Source organism: Peromyscus eremicus, chromosome 8a (assembly GCF_949786415.1).
Source record: "Peromyscus eremicus chromosome 8a, PerEre_H2_v1, whole genome shotgun sequence".
Classification (NCBI taxonomy): domain Eukaryota; kingdom Metazoa; phylum Chordata; class Mammalia; order Rodentia; family Cricetidae; genus Peromyscus; species Peromyscus eremicus.
Window position 1 is genome coordinate 103083865 of NC_081423.1, and position 27831 is coordinate 103111695.

The 27831-nt window shown below is 45.1% G+C and overlaps 1 protein-coding gene across 1 annotated transcript in view; it reads right to left on the minus strand.

The window, feature by feature from the left end:
- Positions 1 to 26835, minus strand: part of Ccdc57 (coiled-coil domain containing 57) — a 111599-nt gene extending 84764 nt beyond the window's left edge. Inside the window, exons 1-3 of the mRNA XM_059272321.1 lie at positions 26684 to 26835; positions 18736 to 19149; positions 16982 to 17090 (exon numbers count right to left, since the gene is read on the minus strand). Coding sequence (XP_059128304.1) covers positions 16982 to 17090; positions 18736 to 19142 — 516 coding nt within the window. The 5' untranslated portion in view covers positions 19143 to 19149; positions 26684 to 26835. The remainder of the gene's footprint in view (positions 1 to 16981; positions 17091 to 18735; positions 19150 to 26683) is intronic.
- Between the last annotated feature and the right edge of the window lie 996 nt (positions 26836 to 27831).

Consider the following 27831-nt stretch of genomic DNA (forward strand, 5'->3'; position numbering starts at 1 on the left):
TTGGTGACACACGCCTTTAATCCCAGAAAGCGAGTCTTTAATCCCAGGGAGTGATGGTAGAAGGCAGAAAGGTATATAAGGCGTGAGGACCAGGAACTAGAAGCATTTGGCTGGTTAAGCTTTTAGGCTTTGGAGCAGCACAGTTCAGCTGAGATTCATTTGGATGAGGACTGAGAAGTTTCCAGTCTGAGGAAACAGGATCAGCTGAGAAACTGGCGAGGTGAGGTAGCTGTGGCTTGTTCTGCTTCTCTGACCTTCCAGCATTCACCCCAATAACTGGTTTCAGGTTTGATTTTACTAATAAGAACTTTGAAGAGTCATGCTTCAGTGAGCTACCACATTGGTGCTGGGAACTGAACCTGCGTCCTCTGCTCTAAACCATTGAGCCATCTCTCTAGACCAAGGACAAAATTTATGAAATGGCTCTGAACAAACTTCTGTCATTTTGTACTTTATTTACATAAAGCAGCCCTTCTCATCATTGATATCTAAATATCAACCAGCTCTGAAAAAACTTGAAGATGCTTAATGCTCTTACTATAAGATATTCAGTCGAGATTTAACTATTTGTGTAAAAATAAACAAGCACATCCATTTCATTTGTATGCAAATTTGCTTTCATTGTTAATAAATGGTTGAATTAAAAACTAAGGTTTTGTTTGTCTTTGTTTTTGACAGGGTCTTACTATGTGGCACAGCCTGGCCTGGAACTTACTATGTAATTAAAAGAAGTTTTAAATGTGTATGAGTGTTGTGCCTGCATGCGTATCTATGCACTGCATGTGTGTCTGGTGTTGGCTTGCGTCAGATCCAATGGAACTGGGGTTATACAGACAGTTGTGAGCTGCCATGTGGGTGCTGGGGACTGAAACCAGCTCCTCTGGAGGAGCAGCCAGAGCTCTTAGTTGCTGAGCTGTCTCTCCAGCCTCAAGTAACTTACTAATTAGACCAGGCTAGCCTCGGATTCAGAGATCCACCTACCTGTGCCTCTTAAGTGCTGGGGTTAAAGGTGTGCACCACCATGCCTGGCTCCCAAACACTTATTTTATTTTTTTTACACTTATCATTTGCACATGTGCACACTTGTAGGAGGTCAGAGGACAACTTGCTGTAGTTGGTTCTCTACTTCTACCGCTAAGTTCTAGGGACTAGGATCAGCAGCAGGTCTGACAAGTGCCTTGACTTAATGAACCATCTTGCCAGTCAGCTGATTTTAAAATAAATTTATCTATGATTTATCACCAGTAAGTGTGTGATTTGTGTTTCTATTTTATATACATATACCCATATATATAAAGCTACATAAAAATTTCTCAGGGGGCTGGAGAGGTGGCTCAGAGGTTAAGAGCACTGCTTGCTCTTCCAAAGGTCCTGAGTTCAATTCCCAGCAACCACATGGTGGCTCACAACCATCTGTAATGAGATCTGGTGCCCTCTTCTGGCCTGCAGAGATATGTGCAGACAGAATACTGTATACATAATAAATAAATAAATCTTTTAAAAAAAAAATTCTCAGGTAAGTGGAGCAGTGGTCGTGCACGCCTTTAATCTTAGCACTCAGGAGGCAGAGGCAGGCGGATCTCTGTGAGTTCGAGGCCAGCCTGGTCTACATAGTGAGTTCCAGGACAGCCAGGGCTACACAGAGAAACTCTGTCTCAAAAAACAAACAATCAAATAAAAATTCTCAGGTAAAATGGGATGATAAATGAAACCACCTTAAGAAGCCTCTCTCTGAGGGATGAGGCTCATGGGTGCCACCCTCAGAGGGGCTGGTTAACTCCTACAGTTCGGTTAGCATGCAGGCTATACAGTCATTGCTGTCAGGATAGCATACACATTCTGCACATTTCCTTTTCATTTCGCTGACATGATGAGGTCAGCCACGGGGTCCTTGGCTGATAAGAGTGTTTGGATCCTCCAGCTATCAGTAAACCAAAAGCCTCATTTCTTTATTAGCTAGTGTCAGGAATCCTTCATCTCATTTTTGCTCAGCACAGGGCAAGAGCCCCTGGGAGTGCTCAGGAACTTATGACCTGGGCCCTGCCCTGTCCACCACCAGACTTTGGCCCTGAAGGAAGGGCTGAGGGAGCACAGATGCAGCTGTGAAGGAGCTGCCCCCACCCCTACCCTGTGAAGCACACCATCCAGCTGGCAGGTAGGCCCCATACAAATGTGTGCACTGCATGAATGCTGCACCTGCAGCTGCTCACTTACCTGCTCAGGAAACTGTAGAAAGCGCAACTGAAAATTACGTCCATTGAAAGGTAAATGTGAAATATGAATGGTCACATGACTGACCTTACTGGAATCAGAATATTACAATCATTATTACAAATTACAAAATCATGGGGATACAGCTTAGTGGTAGGATGTTGGCCTGTCGTGTGTGACAAAGAAGGAAGGAAGGAAGAAGGGAGAGACTCTCAAAAGACTCAAACCCAAACCAACCAACTAACCAAACAATGACAACAAACCCACAAAATCATGAGACACTGGCTTTTCTGAACAAAACCCACAAGGGAAGTTCTGCAGGCTGTGGCTACCAGGGAACAGGGATCCATACTAGAACTTCAAGCCAGTGCTGCCACCTTCTGGTCAACATGACAGACAGACAGACAGACATGGCCTGCCTCCACTGTGCTTTTGTTGTCAAGGATTTAGAGATAGGTCTCTGGATAAAACACAGAACCTCACACAATAGTCTGCCTCTCACTGTCCTCCTTGCATGTGCCCTTGTCTCAACAACGAGCAGTCACCCTGTGTGCTCAAACCAAATTGAGGCCTCTGTCACACCGGCCTCTTCACCAGACCCATCGGATGTCCCACTGACTTCCCTGGCATATCAAGAGTTGGTTTGTTCTCATCTGCTAGGACCTACTACCCAGGAATGTCCCATCAGCCTGCTGGCTACTTCTCCCACTTCTGGACCAGTACATCCTCAATCATGTCACTGCTCTGTACAAACACCCAACAGTTTCCCATGTTACCCAAGTTACTGCAAGGCCCTGCAGGCCCACCTGTACCTTGAACATTCATCCTCCTATAAACTTGAACTCTAGCTTCTAGGTATCCCTGAGCACACAGGTAGGTACTTGTCTTCCTCCTGCTGAACTCTCTTCTGCACCACCCCCCATCAATGTCTAATGGCCCTTCTTGACCACTCTCTCTACTTGAAAGGTGAATCCAACCACACCCCACTCCCGACCCTCCTGTCTCACCACGTCCACCTTGAGAAGGCTAGGGCCCTGGACCTTATTCAGGTAGTTAACTGCTCCAAGGTGTTCTTTGCTCTGTGAGGGCAGGCACATCTAGGTATGGCAGGTATTTATGCCCAACCTAGAACCTAGAGAGCTACCAGCATGCAGTATGCATCCAGAAACATTTCTGAAATGAATGAGTAAATTTCCTCCAGTGTCTGTGACCCTGTGACTAACCAACAAGAAAAAGGGTTTTCTTTGGTCCACAGTATGTGATAAAATTAGACAGACCAGTTAGTAGTCATCAGTTTGCTTCACTTTATAAGAAAAAGATCATTATTTCACTGAATCAGTTCTACTTACAAGGCTGACCAACATGTGAGACTCTGGCCAAAACAGAAAGACAGGCGCTTGAGGAGCAGGACCATGTTTAAGAAACCCTCTCCTCCCCTAGGATGACTGTGGCTTATAATAAGCTTTGGTTTTACTCAATTACTGAGCAAGCCTCAATGAAACATTTCACAATTAAGATGGGAATACATACTGTATCAAGCTGATAAAAGAAAGGTGGATAAATTGATTAATTTGAAAAAGTGAAAAATGAAAAAAACAAAACAAAACAAAAATAAAAGAAAAATCTGAACTGTTTAAAAAGGAGCCAAACAAACATATTTTGCTGGAGTAAGAAAAAAAAAGGGGGGGGGGGACTGGGGACTCATCATTCCTCTCCACATTCTATTCTTTCCCTTGTTTTATATATTTTAAATTTTTTATCGGTGGATTCTGCTGGAGTATCCACTGCAGATAAGCACTGGAGGTCTCCTGTTGCAAATCACTCTCTGGAACGATGGAAGGATCTTTCTACTAGCACTTGAAGGAGACCCGATCTGGTGTTGGTGTAGGCCCGGGGTTCTGTTTATGTCTTTCCTCAGGACAATGAGGTTCCTCTTTGGATTCCTGAGCGCTGTGTTCGCCCTGTGACTGCTGCTGAAACCCAACATGGCAGAAACCTAATGGGCCTTAATGAAAAACTCTCCACTTCCAATGCCAATGGGGATTGAGAGCCCAATATGGCCAGCTTTGGCAAGCATTAACATAAGCCTAGGAACTGTAGCCATGCTTTTGGATTCTCCAGAAGAGCTGCCAGCCTAAGTCATGCTGGGATCAAGAAAAATGGGCCTTGGCGGTTCATGTTCCTGGAGTTGTATCCATACCAGTGGATGCCCACAAGCTCCAGAAGAGAATTTGACATCGCTGCTGCTGTTGTTGCTGTTATAGCAGTGGCGGCCACCGCTGCTACTGTTTCTGAGATTACCATTTCATAATTGGTTACTACAGCTAGCACAGTGGAGACCCTGACAGCAAAAGTAGCTACAACAGTTAATTAATCTTTCATTCTGTTGGGCATGATAAATTTAATTCAATAGTTATATACATTTCGATTGGCTTTGAAAATTATAAATTTATAAACTCAAGTTCCATTTGCTTTTGGGATACCATCTTACAAGGACTCCAATTTGCAGTAAGGCTCGTTAAGGAAGGGAATGGCTCAGTTGCCTTTAGCCTACTGGCTATGGGTGGGATAGGACCTCTGTTGGTCTTTTCTGTGTCGAACACACAGATTGCAAGCCCAGCGCCACTTTGAGATCTTTGGCAGCAGTTAACTCTGCAACTCACACACGATTGAGCCTGTATGATAATGAGTATTCAGAGCCCGGTAATGCCTGGGGGTGGCGCTCACCAACCTAAGACAGAGCGCCTGTGTGGCCTGGGCAGGCGTCTCCATGACAGGTAAGGTGACCTGCTGACTTCTCACACAACCTAAGTCAGAAGCTCATTTTTTAGTAAAAGGGGGACCTGTAGGGCCCTGGCTCCCGTTTTGGGTAACTGTTGCCTTGCTTGCTGACCTTGACCTTGATATCCTCCCTATGCTAATTCCCTGCCGGGTTCCACCCTCCTGAATGCTTAAGGGAAGTTCCTTGTCTGTGTATCCTGCATAATGGACATTAACAGCTTAGATGCAAGATTGTAAAACATTGGTAGTGAACTTCTGCCCTCTGGGGTTCTCCCATTGTGCTGTAAGCCTGTATTTAAGACCTCTTCCCTCCTTCAATAAACAGCATTCGGCATTAAAAAAAATAAATAAATAAATAAAAATAAATAAATAAATAATAAATTTTTAAAAAATTTAAAAAAAGATAAGCTATATTTACTATAACAATATGTAATGTTATATTATATTATGTATATGTTATGTATCACTACAATATTAATTAAACAAATTATCTTGAGTACCATTAAAAAAAAAAAAAAAGAAAAGAAACCCTCTCCTCAGTCGGCGGTGGTGGCTCACACCTTTAATCTCAGCGCTCAGGAGGCAGAGGCAGATGGATCTCTGTGAGCTCGAGGCCAGCCTGAGCTAGTTCCAGGACAGCCAGAGCTGTTACACAGAGACACTGTGTCTTGAAAAACCAAAAAGAAAAAAGAAAAAAGAAAAAAGAAAAGAAAAGAAACCCTTTCCTCACAACTACCCCCAATGCCAAGACTGCTCCAGGCCACAGAAGGCTGCTTTGGGCTGGAACAGCCAGCACACACTGGGCACATCTCTGCCTACCCTCCTGAAGCATCCAGAATTGGAGTCGTACCATGCCAAAGTTTCACCTTGATGGTTACAGTACAGACCCACTTCCGACCTGGCCTGCTTCCGGAATGCTGGTAGAGTATAACCAGGTGCTGAATGCTCCGGCTGCTTCGCTGCTGTCGGAAGCCATGCTTTCCCTGTCATGGCAGACTGGCAGCCAGAACGAGTCTCCCTCCCTTAAGATGCTTCTTGTCAGCTGTTTAAGCACAATGAGGAGAAAAGAAATAAAAGTGAATGGGTTTTAAGATGCTGAGGAAAGGCCAGGTGTGGTGTGCACACCTCTGATCCCACACTCAGGAGACAGAAGCAGGATGCTGAGGAAAGGCCGGGTGTGGTGTGCACACCACAGATCCCATACTCAGGAGACAGAAGCAGGATGATCTCTGTGAGTTTGAGGCCAGAGCAAGTTTCAGGTCAGCTACATAGTGAGATCCTAACTGAAAACAAAAGAGGGTCAGGTGTGATGTCACATGACTGCAATCCCTGCCTTTGCAAGGCAGAGCAAGATGATTTCAGGGAGTCCGAGGACTACACAGTGACACTCTGTCACTTGTTTCAGAGGTGTGATGTTTTAGCACATGCCTGGGCAGAGACCAATGTGATGAAAGCAATTCTCAGTGAGGGTTCCCTCTACTCAGGTACTTCAGGTCAACCACCAAGGTGAGCCGTCATGTCCACGACGACGACGACGACACTTAATAGACTCAGTGAATCAGGGCCAGCAACTAAATCCATTGGCAACATTTTGCATGTCAGAGGTTGGGAAGCAGAATCTGACAAAAACTCTGAAATTCAAGTTGCGGCTCTGAACCTGTCACAGCCAAGACAGGAGCAGGAGCCCTGGCGGCCCCTTCAGACTCTGGAGGTAACACATTCCTCACTTGGGTGTCATGAGTAAACTCCTGAGTAACTTACACTGCATGGTGGTAGTGTAAGTAGGAAAACATAACTACTACCTTCAGAAAGGCTTCCAGGTGTTTCCCCTTTCTTCTCCCTCTTCATTTTTGTTGTTGTTTGTTTTTGAGATAGGATCCACTGTGTGGTCCTGGCTGGCTTGGAACTCACAGAGGTCCTCCTGCCTCTGCCTCCTGAATGCTGGGATTAAAGGTGTGTGCCACCATACCTGCAACTGCCAGTTTTGAACGGGACCTAAAACACGAGAAGACTCTCCAAGAGGTCAAGGCTGCTGTGCCTCCTGTTCCGTCCCTTGGGCCATATAATCCACCAGATCCTGAGGTGACCCCATGGACCCGAAGTGACCCCATGGACCTGAGATACAGGTGTTGCTTGGAGCCTTTTAGATTTTGGAGTGAAGCTTCAACACCATCCACAGACAACTCGTGTGTCTTTAGGCCAGGGATGCAGTTCAATTGCGTAGTATGTGCAAGGCCTGGATTTCATCCCCAGCACTGTCTACAAAAAAAAAAAAAAGAAGACAAACCCTGCTCTTTTTCTGTTTATTTGGTTTAGTTTTTGTTTGGCTGGTTGTTTTGTTTGTTTGTTTTCCAGATAGGGTCTCACTATGTAGCTCTGGCTGCCCTAGAACTCACTATGTAGACCAGGCAGGCTGGTCTCAAACTCAGAGAGGTTTGTCTGCCTCTGCCTTCCAAGTGCTCAAGTGCTGGGATTAAAGGTGTGCACCACTATTCCTCAATGAGCCCTGGCTTGCCTGGGACTCACAGAGACTCACCTACCTCTCCTGGGATTAAAGATGTGTACCACTAAGCCGGCTCCTATTTCCTTTTTGTGAGAAAACTCTTGGTCAGCCACTGGATCTTGGTATAAACCAAACACGTGGCCATAAGCCCCCAATTTACCATGTGACTCCAGCTGGTTCATCATCTGACCCACGAAGCTAGAGTTTGGCATTTGCTGCAATATACCATCAAGGAAAGCTAGTATCTACAGGACTGGACTTAAATAGACCCAAGATCACAGTAAGTGACAAGGGCTCCTGCCCTCATTCCTGCTACTGGGCCTTCTCTCTGCCATGTAAACAAGCAGATCACAGAGGAAGATAAGACTTGGTTCCAAAGTGATTTTCAGGAACCACCTGAGGGTGCATAGCTGCAACACGCAGGCTCTCCCTAAACATCCCTGAGGACAGTAGTCCTTACTTTGGGCAGTGAACCCAACTGTACGTTTTGTTTGGAAGAAACAAAAATGGGCAAATATGCAATTATATACTGATTTATGTGCTGTAGCCAACGGTTTGTCTAGATGGTTGCCTCCTTGGAAGGACTATGATTAGAATAATGGTGAGAAAGACAACTAAGGAAGTATGTGGGCAGATCTCTTCAAATGGGCAAAGGGTGTGAAAATCTTTATGTCACATGTAAACAAACACTCACCAAAAGTTGACCTCATCATACTTCAAAAACCTGTACTCCACAAAATTGGAAAATCTAAAAGAAATGACAATTTCTCTGGATAGATACCACATACCAAAGTTAAATCAAGACCAGATAAACTATTTAAATAGATCAATAACCCCTAAAGAAATAGAAACAGTCATTAAAAGTCTCCCAACCAAAAAAATCCCAGGACCAGATGGTTTCAGTGCAGAATTCTACCAGATTTTCAAAGAAGAACTAATTCCAATACTCTTCAAATTGTTCCACACAATAGAAACAGAAGGAACATTACCAAACTCTTTTTAAAGCTACAATTACCCTGATACCCAAACCACACAAAAATGCAACAAAGAAAAAGAATTAGAGACCAATCTCCCCCATGAACATTGATGCAAAAATACTCAACAAAATATTGGCAAGCCAAATCCAAGAACACAACAAAAAAATTATCCACCATGACCAAGTAGGTTTCATCCCAGGGATGCAAGGATGGTTCAACATATGAAAATCTGTCAATGTAATACACCATATAAACAAACTGAAAGAAAAAAAACCACATGATCATCTCATTAGATGCTGAAAAAGCCTTTGACAAAATCCAACACCCTTTCATGATAAAGGTCTTAGAGAGATCAGGAATACAAGGGACATACCTGAACATAATAAAGGCAATTTACAGCAAGCCGACAGCCACCATCAAATTAAATGGAGAGAAACTCAAAGCGATTCCACTAAAATCAGGAACAAGACAGGGCTGTCCATTCTCTCCATATTTATTCAATATAGTGCTTGAAGTTCTAGCTAGAGCAATAAGACAACAAAAGGAGATCAAAGGGATACAAATTGGAAAGGAAGAATCAAACTTTCACTATTTGCAGATGATATGACAGTATACATAAGTGACCCCCCAAAAATGATTCCTACAGCTGATAAACTCCTTCAGTAAAGTGGCAGGATACAAGATCAATTAAAAAAAAAAATCAGTAGCCCTCCTATATACAAATGATAAACGATCTGAGAAAGAAATCAGAGAAACACCACCCTTTACAATAGCCACAAATGATATAAAATACCTTGGGATAACCCTAACTAAACAAGTGAAGGACCTGTTTGATAAAAACTTTAAGTCTCTAAAGAAAGAAATTGAAGAAGATAGCAGAAAATGGAAGGATCTCCCATGCTCATGGATAGGTAGGATTAACATAGTAAAAATGGCAATCTCACCAAAAGCAATCTACAGATTCAATGCAATCCCCATCAAAATCCCAATACAATTCTTCACAGACTTGGAAAGAACAATACTCAACTTCATATGGAAAAACGAAAGACCCAGGATAGCTAAAAGAATCCTGTATAATAAAGCAACCTCTGGAGGCAAGACCTCAAGCTCTACTATAGAGCTATAGTAATAAAAACAGCTTGGTACTGGTATAAAAACTGACATACAGACCAATGGAATCGAATTGAAGACCCTGACATTAATCCACACACATATGAACACCTGATATTTGATAAAGAAGCCAAAACTATACAATGGAAAAAAGAAAGTATCTTCAATAAATGGTGCTGGCATAACTGGATGTCAATACGTAAAAGATTACAAATAGATCCATATCTGTCACCAGGCACAAAACTCAAGTCCAAGTGGATCAAAGACCTCAACACAAATCCAGCTACACTAAACTTAATAGAAGAGAAAGTAGGAAGTACTCTTGAACGCATTGGCACAGGAGATCACTTCCTAAATATAACACAGCAGCACAGACACTGAGCACAACAATCAATAAATGGGACCTCTTGAAACTGAAAAGCTTTTGTAGGGCAAAAGACACGGTCAATAAGACAAAAAGACAGCCTACAGAATGGGAAAAGACCTTCACCAACCCCACATCTGACAGAGGACTGATCTCCAAAGTATATAAAGAACTCAAGAAACTAGACGTCAAAATACCGAACAATTAAAAAGTGGGCTAAAGAGCTAAACAGAGAATTATCAAAAGAAGAATCTCAAATGGCTGAAAGACATGTAAAGAAATGCTCAACATCCTTAGCCATCAGAGAAATGCAAATCAAAATGACTCTGAGATACCACCTTCCACCCGTCAGAATGGCTATGATCAAAAACACTAATGACAGTCTATGTTAGAGAGAATGAGGAGCAAAGGGAACACTCCTCTACTGTTGGTGGGAGTGCAAACTTGTACAACCACTGTGGAAATCAGTATGGCGGTTTCTCAGAAAATTGGGAATCGATCTACCTCAAGACCCTGCCATACCACTCTTGGGCAAAAACCCAAGGAATGATCAATCATACCACAAAGATACATGCTCAACTATGTACACAGCAGCACTATTTGTAATAGCCAGAACCTGGAAACAGCCTAGATGCCCGCCAACTGAAGAATGGATTAAGAAAATGTGGTACATATACACAATGGAGTACTACTCAGCAGAGAAAAACAATGACAGCATGAAATTTGCAGGCAAATGGATGGAACTAGAAAATATCATCCTGAGTGAGGTAACCCAAACCCAGAAGGACAAACACGGTATGTACTCACTCATAAGTGGATACTAGATATAAAGCAAAGAACAGCCGGGCGGTGGTGGCGCACGCCTTTAATCCCAGCACTCGGGAGGCAGAGCCAGGTGGATCTCTGTGAGTTCGAGGCCAGCCTGGTCTACAGAGCGAGATCCAGGAAAGGCACCAAAATTACACAGAGAAACCCTGTCTCGAAAAACCAAAAAAAAAAAAAAAAAAAAAAAAGAATAAAGCAAAGAACAATCAGACTGCAACCCACAGAACCAGGGAGGCTACATAGCAGGTGGGACCCTAGGATGACTGTTGCTTATAATAAGTTTTTGTTTTACTCAATTACTGGGCAAGCCTCAATGAAACATTTCACTATTAGGATAAGAATTTATACTGTGGGGGCTGGAGAGATGGCTCAATGGTTAAGAGCACTGGCTGTTCTTCCAGAGGTCCTGAGTTCAATTCCCAGCAACCACATGGTGGCTCACAACCATCTGTAATGAGATCTGGCGCCCTCTTCTGGCCTGAAGACATACATGCAGACAGAATGCTGTATACATAATAAATAAATCTATAAAAAAATTAATTAATTAAAATGAAAAAAAAAAAGCAAAGAACAATCAGACTGCAACCCACAGAACCAGGGAGGCTACATAGCAGGGGGGGACCCTAGGATGACTGTTGCTTATAATAAGTTTTGGTTTTACTCAATCACTGGGCAAGCCTCAGTGAAACATTTCACTATTAGGATAAGAATTTGTACTGTATCAAGCTGATAAAAGAAAAAAATAAATAAAAATGAAAAAAAAAAAAGAATTTGTAATGTGTCAAGCTGATAATAGAAAAAAAAAAAAGTTGACCTCAGCAGAGGATTTCAGCAGGTAGACATGACCTGTTCTGTAGACAGTAAACAACCTCAATCTCTTTCTTCTCATTCTCTTTCTTCAGCTACCCCTATAATTGCCCAATGGATTCATGAACAACATGGCCATGGTGGCAGGGATGGAGGTTATGCATAGCCTCAGCAATATAGACTTCTAACTTAGAAGGCTGACTTGGCTGTGGCTACTGCTGAGTGCCCAATCTGCCAGCAGCAAAACCAACACTGAGCTACACTACGGTACCATTCCTTGGATGACCAGCCTGAGACCTTGTGGCACTGATTACACTGATTCACCACCATCAAGGAAGGGGCAGTGTCCTTATTAGAACAGACACGTATCCTGAGTATGGATTTGTTTTCCTTGCATGTAATACTTCTATCAATACTACAATTTATAGACCACAGAATGCCTTATCCACAGGAATGGTATTCCACGGAGCATTGCTTCTGACCAAGGACTCACTCACAACCAAAGAAGTGCTCAGTGGGGTCATGATTGTAAGATTAATGGGTCTTACCATGGTCTCATCATCATGAGCAGTTGGCTTGAATGAGCAGTGAAATGGTCTTTTAAAAATTAATTTACAGTACCAGGTAGGTGACATTAAGTTTCTGGGCTGGGGCTGGAGAGATGGCTCAGAGGTTAAGAGCACTGGCTGTTCTTCCAAAGGTCCTGAGTTCAATTCCCAGCACCCACATGGTGGCTCACAACCACCTGTAATGAGATCTGGTGCTCTCTTCTGGCCTGCAGTCATACATGCTGTATACATAATAAATAAATAAATCTTTAAAAAAAAAAAAAAGTTTCTGGGCTGAAACAAGGTTGCCTAGAAGGCTGAATATGCTCTGAATCAGAATTTAGTAAGTGGTAGTTTCTCCCATGGCAACAAGTTATGGGTCCAGGAATTGAGATATAGAATTAAGAATGGCATTACTCACTATCACCTCTAGCAAAAAAATTGCCTTCTGTTTGTTCCCAGGATGCTCTCCTCTGCTGTTAGAAGTCTTGATTTCAGAGAGGGAAATTCTTCTATCAGGAACACTACAATGGTTCCACTCGACCAGTTTAGACACTGTCTATCATTTGGGGCCCTCAAGTCCCCAGAACAACAGGTGAAGAAAGGAGCTATGGTGTTGACTGAGGTGAATGACCCAGACTACCAGGGAATACTGGACGATTATGCCACAGTGGAGGTTAAGAAGATCCCTGGGGACATCCCTTAGTATTACCATATTCTGTGATTCTGGCCAGTGGAGCCAGACATGGTAGAATATTAAGTATTAGTTTCCTTTTTTAAAAAATAAGAAATAAGAACTTTTATTTTAAAAATTCAAATATATTTCCAATGAAAATACATGTCCATTTACTAAGCACTCACAGATTGTCAGGCTCTGTATAAGCCAAAAGTTCAGCCAGGAGGTTGTGGTGCACACCTTTAATCCCAGCACTCAGGAGGCAGAAGCAGGCAAATCTCTGTAAATTCGAGGCCAGCCTGATCTACAAAGTGAGTTCTCAGATAGCCAGAACTGAACTGAGAAACCCTGTCTCGAAAAACCAAAAACCAAAACAAAATGAAAAAAAAAAAAAACAAAAAAACAAAAAACAAGAACAAAAACCAACCAAATAAACAAAAATGTTTGCTGAGGCTCTTCCAGAGCAAAATCTGCTTTTGTTCCTCACTTGTTCTGTTTTGTTTTTTGATTTTTGTTTTTCAAGACAAAGTCTCACTGTGTACCCCTGGCTGTCCTGGGACTCACTTGGTAGTCCAGGCTGGCCTCGAACTCACAGAGATCCACCTGCCTCTGCTCCCGAGTGCTGGGACCAAAGGTGTGGGCCACCGCCGCCCAGCTATACACTTGTTTTTGCATGAGACTGACCGTATTTCAGGTCCACCGTCAGAATGACATCTTCAACGTTGCTCAAGACACAGATTCCTAATCATGGAGGAAGCACGTCACACAGCTAAAGCAGAAGTCTGTCAGCTGTCACTTCTAATGTCCCCTTCCTTAAAAGCCACTACTTCCTCCACTCCCTCCAAAGCCACCACTTTTACCTCCTCTTCCTCTTCTTGGACTTCACCTGACACTGCCTCTAGCAGGGCCTTTCTTACCTGAGAATGAGACAAAAATCTCTGCAGTGGCAGCAACTTTTAGGGGTCTATATAAAACTCCTGTCATTCTTTAAAAGTAAGCTATCTTTAAGTTTCTAACAATTTAACTGAAAAAAATTTGAGTTTTTCAAATGTTTCATCCATTTTTCCAATTTGTCCTATGTTTTCTAAATAAATAGAAGTGTTGAGATAAGGCACCTTGGGCCTCAGAGAAGGCTCCGTGGTTAAGAGCATTGGTTACTGCTGTGGAATAATGCTTTTGTACACTGGTTTAATAAAACGCTGATTGACCAGTAGCCAGGCAGGAAGTATAGACGGGATAAGCAGACAAGGAGAATTCTGGGAAGAGGAAAAGGAAGGGTGAGTCAGAAAATGCCAGCCAGTCGTCCAGGGAACAGCACGTAATGACACACAGGTAAAGCCACAGAAAACGTGGCAACATATAGATTAACAGAAATGGGCTGAGTTTAAATGTAAGAGCTAGTCAGTGGTAGGCCTGAGCTAATGGCCAAACAGTTTTAACTAATATAAGCCTCTATGTGTTTACTTGGGGGACGCAAGTAGGAAAGATTTGTCCAGACCGCTGGCCGGCTGGGACACAGGAAAACTTCAGCAGCAGGTAACTCTTCTAGAGGACCCAGGTTTGACTACCTACATCCACATGGTGGCTCACAACCATCTACCATGACAGTTAAAGGGCTGATGCCCTCTCCTGGCCTCAGTGGTCACGCAAGTGGTGTGTAGACATACACTCCAAAACACCTATACACACAAAATTTAAAGAAAAAAGAGAAAGCACCTTATTTTCTTCTATGGTACATTTATAAACTCATCTTCACAGGAATGCAGGAACTTTTCAAATAACAACACATGCTCTGGCTATGGATGACACTGTCACCAAGCCTAATGGCCTGAGTTCAATTCCCTGAGACCCTAAATGGTAAAAGGTGAGAATGGATTCCCATAGGCTGTCCTCTGACAGTCACTAGCACGCTACAGCATGTGTATCCCACCCCCTCCATACACACAAACAAATCAATGTAACACATTTTAAATAAAAATATACGCTGTATACATTCTGGAGGTCTTTGGTCTTAGCCTTCGTTATAGCCTCTAGAGCCATCCCCTGTCCATCTACCTTCCACAACCTCTGAAAATGGTTCTGCTCCCAGCTGAGAAGAGGTTGTTGCTACTACCATCAAGCTTGAAGCCATCTCTTCAGTTAAAGACTCCATAACTTCTGCCTCAAAAAGACACGATCTCTCCCACCAGACCAACACACACTTTTTTTTTCCAGATAAGTTTTCAACGTAGCCCAGAGGATCTTAAACTTGCAATCTTCTTGAGTGGTATTAAACATGTGCACCACCAAGCCCAACTAATCCTTTCCTATTTTGTTAAGAATATGTGTGTGTAGCCTGGCATGGTAGCACACACCTTTAATCCCAGCACTTAGGAGGCAGAGGCAGCAGATCTCTGTGAGTTCGAGGTCAGCCTGGTCTTCAAAGCCAGTTCCAAGACATTCAGGGCTACACAGAGAAACCCTGTCTCAAAACAAGACAGACAGACAGACAGAACATGTGTGCACATACAGACATACATACATGATGTAAGCATCTTTCTTTCTCTCTTCTGTTCCTTTGTCATGTAACAATACTGACTGACTGTGTATTACCAAATCTAGATTAAAGTACTAACAGTGTGGACAGCAGAAGAATGAGCATTAATTAAAATTTTATCTGGACAAGGTAGTGCAGGCACTTGGAAGGCTGTGGAAGAATTAGAATTGCAAATTTGAGGTAAGAGTGGGCTGTAGACCAAGGCTTTTTTCTTTGTTCTTTCTTCTTCTTCTTTTTTTTTTTCTTGAGACAGGGTTTCTCTGTGTAGCCCTGGCTGTTCTAGAATTCACTCTATAGACCAGTCTGGCTTCAGACTCACAGAGATCTGCCTCCCACCCGACTATAAGGCCTTATCTTGAAACAAATAACATTTGTTTCCTTCCATACTTGAGAAGAATAGTACATTTGTTGTTATAGTCAGAACTTTGTCTCACGTTCAGTGGAAGGACAACCTTCCTAATGTCTTTACTTGTAGGTGAAATGTGCTTTAGAGTAGTGGGGAGATGTGTAATGGGACTAGGTTAACAAGGGGTAGATTTGTGATGGTTAGCTTTATGGGTCAACTTTACTGGCCTAAAGACTTCCCAGCTAGTTAGTAAACAATTATTTCTGGGGGACTGGAGAGATGGCTCAGTGGTTAAGAGCACTGGCTGCTCTTCCAGAGGCCCTGGCTTCAATTCCCAGCACCCACATGACAGCTCACAGCTATTTGTAACTCCTGTTCCAGGGAACTTCATTCCTGCATACAGACATAATTGCAGGCAAAACACCAATGTATATAAAAATAAAAATAAATAAATTTAAATTAAAAAAATTATTTCTGGATATGTCTATGAGCAATTTTCCAAACAAGGTAAACATGTGAATCAGAAGACTGAGTAAAGAAGACTCAGTCTCCCCAGTGTGGGTGGTGTCAGCCAATCTGATGCAGACACAAGAGAACAGGGATGCTTTTTCCTTTCTGCTTGAGTCCTGATTTCATCTTCTCCTGCCCTTTCAAGTGGGGCTACAGTTTCTTTGGCCTTTGGGTTCAGACATAACCAAGTTCCAGGTTCTCCAGCCTACACGATAGATTGTGGGGTGGCCTCCAAGACCTCAAAGGTCAATTCACATAATAAATGTGCTTCTGGCCGGGCAGTGGTGGCACACACCTTTAATCCCAGCACTCAGGAGGCAGAGCCAAGCGGATCTTTGTGAGTTTGAGGCCAACCTGGTCTACAGAGTGAGTTCCAGGACAGGCACCAAAACTACACAGAGAAACCCTATCTCGAAAAACCAATAAATAAATAAATAAATAAATACATACATACATACATACATACATACATACATACATACATAAATACATAAATACATAAATACATAAATACATAAATACATAAATAAATGTGCTTCTGCATGTTTATGTATCTCCATTTCCCTGGAAACTTCTGATTGGTACCTGGGAGAAGAGCACACTGGCAGTGACTTCCAGGGAAGATTTAGACACACTCACAGTATCCAATAGACTCCCAGAGTGGAAATCAGTCCAATGATTTCACTTCTTCTGGAATAATATACTCAATGAACCCCTCACCATCCAGATTTCAAACTAGTTGGCAAGGAATGTCCTAAGGAAGAACCAACCCCCAATGATGCTCTACCTGTCTTTGAAGAGCAAGTTCACCATCAAGTTCCCTCAGTTTTCTCTCCAGCTTCCACTTCAGATCCTCATACTGCTCCTGCTGGCGGTCTATTTCACTCTTCTTGTCACTGTGGCAATGAGACACTGTATTCAGAGAGCCATTCTGAATGTTCCTATGTATGCACCGAATGTATACACTGCAGGGTGCTCCTCACACATGGAGTTGGTACATGGCCTTTGCAGGAGTGCTTATAACAGGCCTCCAAGAAGCAGAACTTCTGCTTGACCTGAACCTGCCTGCCACCCCTAAACGGAGTGACTAACTGCACAGGAGAAAACACAACAAAGAACCCCAAACTGATGGACTAACAAGAACCAGGAAAGGGCCAGGCACGGTGATGCACACCTTTAATCCCAGCACTCAGGAGAAAGCATCAAGCAGATCTCTGAGTTCAAGGCCAACCAAGTCTACCTAGTGAATTCCAGGACAGCCAGGGCTACATAGTGAGACCCTGGGGGACAGGGGAGAGAGTTCATCATCAAATGATGCCAACATTTAGAAAAACAAATAGAAACAGAAAAATCTCAGCAAAGAGATACAACAAAGAATCAAATGGAAACTTGATAACTACAAACTACAATTACTACCCAGGTCATCACCCGCAATGTCTTTAATCAGGATCCTAGCACTTGGGAGGCAGAGGCAGGCAGATCTTTGTGAGGTCAAGGCCAACCTGGTCTACATAGTGAGGCCCTATCTCAAAACAACAACAACAAAAGATTTAAGAAGTACAATAACCTAAACAAAAGGCTCAAATTCTGGGCACGATGTCACAATAATTTGACAAAGGAAGGAATTGGTGAACTTGATACAAGACATTAGACATTACATGACTGAACACAGAGAAAAATAAACTAAAAATTAAAAATAAACAAATGGAGCCCTGAGGATTTGTGGGGTTACTACTATGATACTGATACTTCGTATGCCCTTGGGGTTTCAGGACAGGAGGGAGAGCAGAGGGCTGACAAGGTGTCAATCTGCACATGACTGAAAGGTCTCAGTTTGGAGAAAAAGGCAAAAGAGCCACAAACAGACACAAAGCAGACATCTGTGACATCCTCCGAGGCTGGGCAGCACTTCCTGACTGTAGATCACAGGTGCTTCAGAAGACTTATGATAGACCTCCATGTCTGACACAATACCTCTGTGAATGTCAGGTGAAACTTGTGGAATGTATTGCTAAAACTTAGCAGACCAGTAGCTTCCACCAAACTCTAAAGCTAAGAATGTCAGCAGATAGCATCTGACATGCTGGGGCAGTGACCCACGCCTTCAGTCCCAGCACTCAGAGGCAGAGGCAGGTAGATCTCCGTGAGTGTGTGTCCAGCCTGGTCTACACCATGAGTTCCTGGGCAGCCAGGGCTATACAGTGAGACCTTGTCTAAAAAAGAAATCTTAGGCTGAAATCTAAGAAAAAGATCATAATATCACTAGCGTCTAGAGGAACATGTGCATCACTCACTCACTGGACACCAGAAAAAATAATCTGTAGTGGTAAACTATTTTTAAAAACCTCCCCAGTAGTAGCTCAAAAATTACATACAAAGTGTCTTACTATTATTGTTCCACACATAATCCTGGAAAACTGCTTCCTGGATCCCAGGGACATTTCACTTTACTGAACACGCCAGGGTGAGGGTACAGGGAGAGTGTGTGACTCCCAGTCTGTTGGGAGAAGGCTCCAGGACCTCGACATCTGTGATGCTCACCTGTGGACACGCTCCAGCTCCAAGTGGTGCTCCTGCAACATTAGCTGGTGCTGATGCTGCAGCTCCTCCACGCGCCTGGCCTCTCTGGAGAGTGCCTGTTTCAGCTTGGCCACCTCTATCTTGAGCTCACTGGCCTCGGCTTGCCGGGCCTCCTCCCGCCTGCGGGCCTGGGTGAACTCAACATCGTAGCGCTCCAGCTCCCGGTCCCGCTCCTCCAGCACCTGAAGATTGTAAACAAAGTCCTCCTGCAGGCGCTGCAGCTTCCCTTGTGTCTCCTCCAGATGTTTCTGAGTAGTCCGCAGCGCCTCCTCCTGCAGCTGGGCACGGTGGGCCTGCAGTGCCCGCCACTCCTCCTCCTTGCGAGCCAGGAGCTCACTCAGTTCCCGCTCTGAGCACAGCGGCAGCATGGTGCGGCTGCAGCAAAGAGAAGGCAACACGTAGACACCGTTAGGGATTCTCAACTTCCTTCCCCGGTGCCCACCTCGGGTTCTCCAGCCATGGTAAGCATGGTTCTGCTGACAGGGAGGTTCAGAGTCGCCAGGCAGCAGCAAGCCCGAGACCTCCGGGGTTCACCTGCCCCTCGACATGGGCTGCTTCTTCCTGAGCCTCACTCTACAGCAGGAGAACCAGGGGCTGTAAATCCAGGGAAAGCGGAGGAAGGGGAGATGCGAAGCATGCTTTAAACACCTCCAGGAGCTATGCTCCGTCAATCAGCTTCGTGTAGCTCTTATTCCACTTGCAAGTCAGAAAACTGAGGCAGCTAAGTAGCTAAGCGAGGACTGAAGCCAGTATCTGATTCTTCCTACCACTCTACCCCTGTAGCCAGGACTCAGTCTCCTGGAAGATTTACCTCATGATAAGTTCCTTCCTTCTTTTGCTTTCAAGCTATCATGGACTGATATTTTTGTAAATAACAGAAACCAGAAATAAAGGTTATAAAAATAAAAATTAGAAAACAAATACAATATACAAGTCCAGTGGTTTTGAGAGGGAGTCTTGCTAAGTTGCCCAGACTGGCCTTGAACTCTCAATCCTTTGCTACAGCCTGCTGAATAGCTAGGGTAATAGGTACGCGCCACTGTGTCTGGATAAAGTCTTAATTTTTAAAAACATTAGATCCAACATTATAAAACTACTTTTTCAAATAGCTAGTAAGTCTTTAAAAGCCTCTGACTGGGGAACCGAGGACCTGCCCTACAGGGCAGGGACTGCACTGGCCATAAGCACACTGAAAGAGCCTGTTTCTTGTCAAGCACTTTACAGACTGTTACTGGTTCTAGTGGGCCTGGTTGTCAGGACTCAACAGAAAAGGGGTTCTTCTCTGTACACAAAGCCATTTTGCTTGGGGCTTCTAGCTTTATTTATACAGCCAATCTGAGGCCACTCACGGGGAAGTACACAAGGCCAGCAATGCTGGGTGTCATCACCTAGGCACCATAGCCAAGTGTGCAAGCAGAGGCACAGGGCTCTTGTCACCTTTTGGAGGCAATGATGTCTGAATGTCACCCATGTGTTTTCCCAGGGCACATGGAGGCGTCTGGCAGTTGTATTTGTGTATCACTGTCACCCCAAAGAAAGTAGCAGTCTGACTCCCTTCAAGTGGGTCTTCTTTAGAAAGAAAAAACCACACTGCCCCAGGTCACCTCAACTCACTCGTCCTGTATATATTTACAGAGAATGTGCAAAATGCCAGCCAACACATTGAGAGAGAGTCCCAAGTGAAGATGATGTAGGTTGCCTCACGTCTACTCAGATCAACAACCACAGACATAAAACTCAGTAACAGGGGCAGGAGGACCACAGGGGTTTGCTTCTGTGTTGTGTTGTATGTGTGGGTGGAGAGGAGGGCATGATGTATGCATGGAGGGTGTGGCATGCTATGTATTGTCTGTAGTGTATGTATATAAGTTTGTGGTACTGTGAAGGTATGTGAGTTCATGTGTGCTACGGTGTGTTGTGTTTACATCAACTCCAAAGTCCCTAAGCCAGTAGCTGCTCTTTATATAAGCAAGAATACTACTCAAAGAAAATTTCATTCATGAAATTACTGATAACAAAAATTAGTTACAGTCAAGTTGGAGAGATGGTTCAGTGGTTAAGAGTACTTACTGCTCAGGGCTAAAGAGATGGCTCAGGGGTTAGGAGCACTGGATGCTCTTCCAAAGGACCCAGGTTTAATTCCCAGTACCCACATGGCAGCTCACAACTGTCTGTAACTCCTGTTCCAGAAGATCTGACACCTTCACACCAATGCACATAAAATAAAAATTAAATAAATAATTTTTTAAAAAAGAGTACTTGCAGGCCGGGTGGCGGTGGTGCACACCTTTAATCCCAGCACTGGGAGGCAGAGGCAGGTGGATCTTTGTGAGTTCGAGGCCAACCTGGTCTATGGAGCGAGATCCAGGAAAGGCGCAAAGCTACACAGAGAAACCCTGTCTCAAAAAAACAAAAAAACAAAAAAAAAAAAAAAAAGAAAAGAAAAAGAAAAAGAAAAAAGAGTACTTGCTGCTCTTGCAGAGGACCTGATTCCTTTCCCAGCACCCACATGGCAGCTTACAAGCATTTGTAACTCCAGTTCCAGGGCCTCTGATGCCTTCCTCTGGAGTCTACAGGCTCCTTCGTATACATGGTTCCACAAGCACACACACAGACATAAAAATAAATAATTTAAATTACAGTCAAAATCATCAGGCCTAAAGAAATAAGAGTACATTTTACAGGAAAGAATGAGTGTTCCATTGGACAGTGGGCACAGTTTTGTGGCAGGTCTTCCTGTAAGTTCTAAATCACTAAAACAGGGCCTGGCAGATACTCTGTAACGGATCAGACAGTATCTTCCAGGGGCTTTGGGTCACACAAAAATTGGACAACCCCAGTCCTGCCCTGCTGCTCTCACACAGAGAGGCTTTTATCAGCACCTAGGTAACAAGCATGACAAAGCCTCCCAAGGCCGGTCGTAGGGACCCCCAACTCTTTAGGGGTCCAAGCATGAACTGTGTGTAGACATAAACAAAACATTGGCTGTGCAAAGTCCCTGATCCTAGAGGAGGAGGACACAGTGGCACAGGAAATCTGAGTACTGCCAAGAAGAACCAAAGTTGGAGCAAGGGATTCCCAGCTCCATCCAGAGGAAACTGGACCCCAGGTGACTATTACTGTATGCCCCAGAGCTCCTCAAATGTCCTGAGATGGGGTTCTTAGAGCAGATTATAAACTGAGGCAGCCTTATTCATCCTATTGCTTACTTGGCATGAGTCCGAGCTCCACAGCAGTCACAGCACCCTAGCCTCTTAGAGCTGCCACACAGTCATCCTTCACTAGAGCTCAGGAGATTCCTCTGCCTGCCTGAGTGCTACCCACTCCTGCAGCCTACCCAGTGGTATGGTCATCTCACCGACAGGCCTGATTCCTCACCGTCTCATACCTTATGCCTGAACCTCAGCTGCCTCACACTCTTGCCCACACTTCCTCGCCACACACAACAGATCGTACCTCAAACTGCAAGGCCAGACAACTCCTCCCTTCCTTAAACAGCTTACGTCAGAGCAATGAGAGAAGTAACTAACATGCCCCTTTTATGGACACCAGAAAAATCATTTTAAAATACCTAAGTGGGGTTGCCCCAAGGCAATCAACTACCACTTGACTCTTCGGTTCACTGGCCACAGGCCTCAGGCTGTTACTCTTCTGACATGGAGACCTGACTGTGTGATACCATCCTGCTTAATATCTGCTGTGGCTCCTGGATATTTTCAAAGTGAGTTTCACTCCTTGGGGCTGCATACAGAGACCCATGGGTTGGAGCCTGTTGGCATGGCTTGCTGCAGCACTCTCTGGACTTCTAGCTGCTTCCAGAGGCCCGAGGGCTGATACTTTTGTCCCTGGGGGTACATGTTACTCTTTACCTAAATAGCCCACTCTTTTCTTACTGGGGCAATTTCTTACCGCTAGGTCTTCAGAACTCAGCAGGTCATCATTCATGAAGCTTCTGTCCACCAAGCCAGGCAGGTGGAACTTGTCCCTGTCATTTCTTCTTTGTTCTCCTAACCAGGTAAGATAGTGTGGTGCCCCGTGCCCTACAGTAAAATGGGGTCTCCCATGTAACTTTGTAAGTAGAGGACAAATGGTGTAACCCACCACCTGCATCTCCATAAATGCAGGAGTAATGGAAACAGAAGAATATTTGGCAAATACCACATAATTATTTCAGGTCTGAAGCTGCCAGGAGCAGAAGAAGTCACCATATTTTAGCACTTAGGCTCTCTGACTCCACAGTAGGTCAATGTAAGTGCTGACTCTTTGCCAGTTTCTAATGAGGCCTTGTAGCTTCAGTAAAAAGAATCCTAAGAGAAAATCCAGGTGTTAGAATAGAGGCGGTAGTAGCTGGGAGTGGTGGCACATGCCTTTGATCCCAGCACCTGAGAGGAAGAGACAGGTGGATCTGTGAATTCAAGGCTAGCCTGGTCTACAGAGCAAGTTCCAGGACAGCCAGGGCTGTTACATAGAGAAACCCTGTCTTGGAAAACCAGGGGTTGGGACAAAAAAGAATAGAGATGGTGGCTCTTTAGCCTGAAATTACTAGAAATATCAGGGTCCTGAAGGAGGGACAGGAGACACAGGACCAGAAAAGCCCCTGGGCCACTTAGTTAGATTGGTGCCTAGCCCATTTGTCATAAAGAGGCTTCATGCAGCAACTGACGGAAACAGATGCAGAGACCCACAGCCAAACATTAGGTGGAGCTTAGGGATTCCTGCAGAAGAGGGGGAGGAAGGATTGTAGGAGTCAAAGGGGTCAAGTCACCACAAGAAAACCCACAGAACCAACTAACCTGGGCTAACAGGGGCTCACAGAGACTGAATCGACAACCAGGGAGCCTGCCTGGAACTTCCCTAGGCATTCTGCATATGTTACAGTTGTGTAGCTTGGTCCTCTTGTGGGACTCCTAACAGTGAGAGCAGAGGCTGTCTCCAACTCTTTTACTGGCTTTTTGGGGCCGACTCCTCACACTGGGTCGCCTTGTCCAGCCTTAATGCATGGGGAAGTGCTTGGTCTTACTGCAACTTGATATTGTTGTGCCCACGTCTTAAGCCACTCCCACCCCAGCAAGACCACCACAGAGCCAATATCCAATGCAAAACACACAGGGGTTTATTGATAACAAGCAAGCCCAGGCTTGGTCCGTGTCCAACACTCCAACTAAGTGGGTGGAGGGGGACAGCCCTGAGCTCTCAGAGTGAGGTGTTTTCAAAGGGAAAAACCTGCCAGCAGGATGGTACAAGCCTTTGCATCATATGATTGGGTGAGGGTATGTAATCTTTGAATTTACTGGTTGGGGGTTATAGTTACCATTTGGGGCAGGCCTGGACAAGATCCAGGCTCTGTCCTTGAGCTGCCATGGAGGCTGGCTGGTCCCGCACGTTCACACTGACCCATGCACGTAGCTCTAAGTGGGTGAGGGGTCCCTGACAGTAAACAATTGACTGAACCTTGAGCAGTCGGAGTACGTGCAGAAAGGGAATTACCGCAAGGACTATGTCATAGCCCTCCCAGAAACTGCTTGCTTAAGTCTCAGGAAACTGAAATTGAGGCCTGATCTCTGAGAGGAGACTGACAGCCTGTTATGGCATCTGCTTGGTCCTTTCAATATGCCAAGATACTCATGGGAGACCTGCCCTTTCCTAAACAGAAACAGAGGAGTAGATGGGGGCATGTAGCTGGAAGTTTCTCCGGGCCGCCCAGCCCCGAGGTCCTGTATATAAAATAATCATTCAGTAAGACTAAGCACCCTCTCATGCATTAAGGCTGGGCAAGGTGACCGAGTGTGAGGAATTGGGTCCCAAAAGCCAGTAGAAGAGTTGGAGACGGACCCTGCTCCCACGGTTAGGAGTCCCACAAGAGGACCAATTACCGATTGTATGGCCTGTGGCAGACTTCTTGCTAGCTAGCTCTTATAACTTAAAGCAGCTGCGGGACCAGAGAAACACCAACTGCCAGGCCAGATGGGACCAGAGAAAACTCCGGCTACAGGGGTGGGTAGGAATAAGGGTGTGTGTGGGGGTAGGGGCTGGGAGAAGAGGAGGGAGGAGAAACTGCAGCAAGGATATAAAATAAATAATTGAAAATAAAACTTTTTTTTTTTTTTAAAGAGGTGGTATGACTGGGAAACCTGCAGCTTCTACAGAGATCAAAACTCTTGAAGGTAAAGTATATTAGGGTGAGAAGAAAAATAGCACAAACCAGGCTCTGCAAGTCAAGGATCACCAAGAAAAACGAAATATTTCCAGAAGCTGCTACATGCGCGTGGTGGTCTGAGTAAGAATGGCCTCCACAGGCTCGTGTGTTTGAGCTTGGTCACCAGGGGGTGGAGCTGTTTGAAAGAATTAGAAGGATCAGGAGTTGTAGACTTGTTGGAGGAAGTGTGTCACTGGGGGTGGGCTTTGAGGTTTCAAAAGTCCATGCCAGACTGTCTTGCTTTGTATCTGTCTCTCTCTGTCTGTGGATCAGGATGTAGCTCTCAGCTACTGCTCCAGCGCCATGCTTGCCACCATGATAACGGACTGAGCTTCGGAAACTTAACAAGCCCCCACTTAAATGCTTTCTTTTTTAAGAGTTGCCTTGGTCATGGTGTCTCTTCACTGCAATAGAACAAAGACTAAGACAATGAGCTTATATTGGACTATTCCTGAAGCCAAGGAGTCAATTCCTGCCTGGTCCTCATGGAGGAGTTTCATAAAGGATTCCAGGATATAGGTGGAAGGAAAGTGACCTTTGAGGTCTGACCCGTGGGGACATCAATGATCTCCATCTCTTCATGACCAGTCCCAGGCCTGTGCCATCCCCTTGGAGTTTCTGAGTCTCCTTCACCTGTTATCCTCACGGAGGACTGGCCTGTATCCAGACAGGAGCCCTGGAGAATACAGTCTGTGCCTGCTTTAACCGGCTCTCCCAGGGCCGCAGCTGCCAGAGCAGTGGTTGAAACCTACTCTGATCCAGATTCTAAATAAAGACCGTTGGAAACTGGATCCTAGTTGAGTCTGAAAGGTCTGAATGGTTTGATTCAGCTAACTTGTGATTTCTTTTCTTCACCCAACATAGCAAAAATAAAATGTGACTGGGTGGTGGTGGAGCACTCCTTTAAATCCAGCACCCAGGAGGCAGAAGCAAGCGGATCTCTGAATTCAAGGCCAGCCTGATCTACAGAGTGGGTTCCAGGACAGCCAAGGCTACACAGAGAAATCCTGTCTTGAAAGACCAAAAACCAAACAAACAAACAAAAGAATAAAATGTGAAATTAAATGAAAAAAAATCAGAGTGTTTTCACTGACGTATGCTAAAATTATTGACTGAAAATATGGGTTAGAAGTAAGACTTTTACACAGTCAAGCACCTCCCCAAAAGGTATTATCATCTACAACAGGAAAATAATAAAGTAACTTTACTTATTTAGTTAGGTTTTTGAGACAGGGTCTCTACTTAGCCATGGTTATCCTGGAACTATGCAGATCAGGTTGGCCTCGAACTCAGATCGGCCTGTCTCTGCCTCCCAAATGCCGGTATTAAAGGCGTGCGCCACAAAGCCAGCAGAAAACACAACTCTATGATAGCCACTTGGCAGACACCACTGTCTTCTGAGAGGCACGAGGGCAGAATGCTAAAAATGAGTAACTTAATCATGTTAAATACCGGGCCAACCCAGGATGAGATGCAATCTACAAAATAACGGACTCATGAAGTCCGGAGGGGCTGAGGCGCTGTTCCAGACTGCAGAGCAGTGAAAACACTGCGGTTATGTGCAGATTTGAGTGAACCCTGCCTGCACCCAGTGCTGCTGCCGGCACTTGCCTCTCGATGGTCGCCTGTGGTTACTTACGGGGCAGGCGTTTGGGGAGTCTGGGTCAAAGCCAAATGGAAGCAGGAACCTGATGCGATGGCCATGCCACTCACCACGTGCGCCACCCGGCAGGACACAGCGATATCCGCTTCGTCTCCCGGCGCGCGACCAAGAACCCGGCGAGCCCGCACTGGGGTCTCCTGGATCCCGAGCGCCAGCATTCGCCCGCCGCACCTATAGCGCGGGCCTCGTTACCATAGCGACTGGAGTCCGTGGCCTGGGTCCCGGTGCACTCTGAGTGGCGCCCCGGTCCCTCCGGGCAGAAACAGGAACCCCAACACAGAGTTCCGGCCTCTTTTCAGTCCACGCTGGTACTGAAAGAAGAGATGCATGGGTTTTGGTGAACTGTGGGACTCCCCAAGTAGTGCAAAAGCCAGTGAGCAAGGGTCCACACCTGTGGTGCCCTGTGCCCCCCCAGGTGGCCTGAGGGTCCCCAGGGTGCCCATTTTGTAGCCTCAAAGAACTAACTTCATCTTACACAGGAGGTGCTAGCAGGCGGGGTGACTGGGAGCTTAGGTGGAGAGCCTGCAAGTCGGGCATGGAGAGTTATTCCGGGGACGCAGATCTTTCCTGCATTGCGTTGGTGTAGACTGCACATGAGACTGTGGCAAGGGTGCACTGGACTGCGCATGGCAAGGTTGGAGGGAGGTTGCATCTGGGGCCAGTCACCAGGCAGAGGGGGCTAAGTGAAGGATTGGTCCTACTTCAGAGTCCTGGGTGAGGAAGGGCCACAAGAAATCCTCCCCAGGGTTTCCCCTGATACCTCAGAAATCAAAGGGTGAACGTTTCCCCAGGACCCCAGCTTTCATGGAGCTTGTCCCGTTGGACTATGAAGAGTTAGATGGAGAGAGGCTGGTTACTGGGAAGGGCTGGTATGGGCCCCACATCAGGCTCGCCTCTGTTGCAGGCTGGCCTCTGTCTTTGTCTTACCTGGTCGTTTAAATCCTCAGGTTATCTGAGAGCCAAGGAGATGGCTCAGTGGGTAGGCCTGATGACCAGAGTTGCACTCTGGATCCCATGTAGTGGAAGGAGAGAACCAATTCCCATGAGTTTTCCTCTGACCTCCACATGTTGTGATGTGCGTGTTCACACAGTCACAAACACATAAATAATAAAAAGAATGGTATTCTGATCTCTTTTTTCTAAAGAGGTAAACTGTGGCCTGGCCCTGGGTCGGAAGCAGAACAATCCCTAGGGGGTG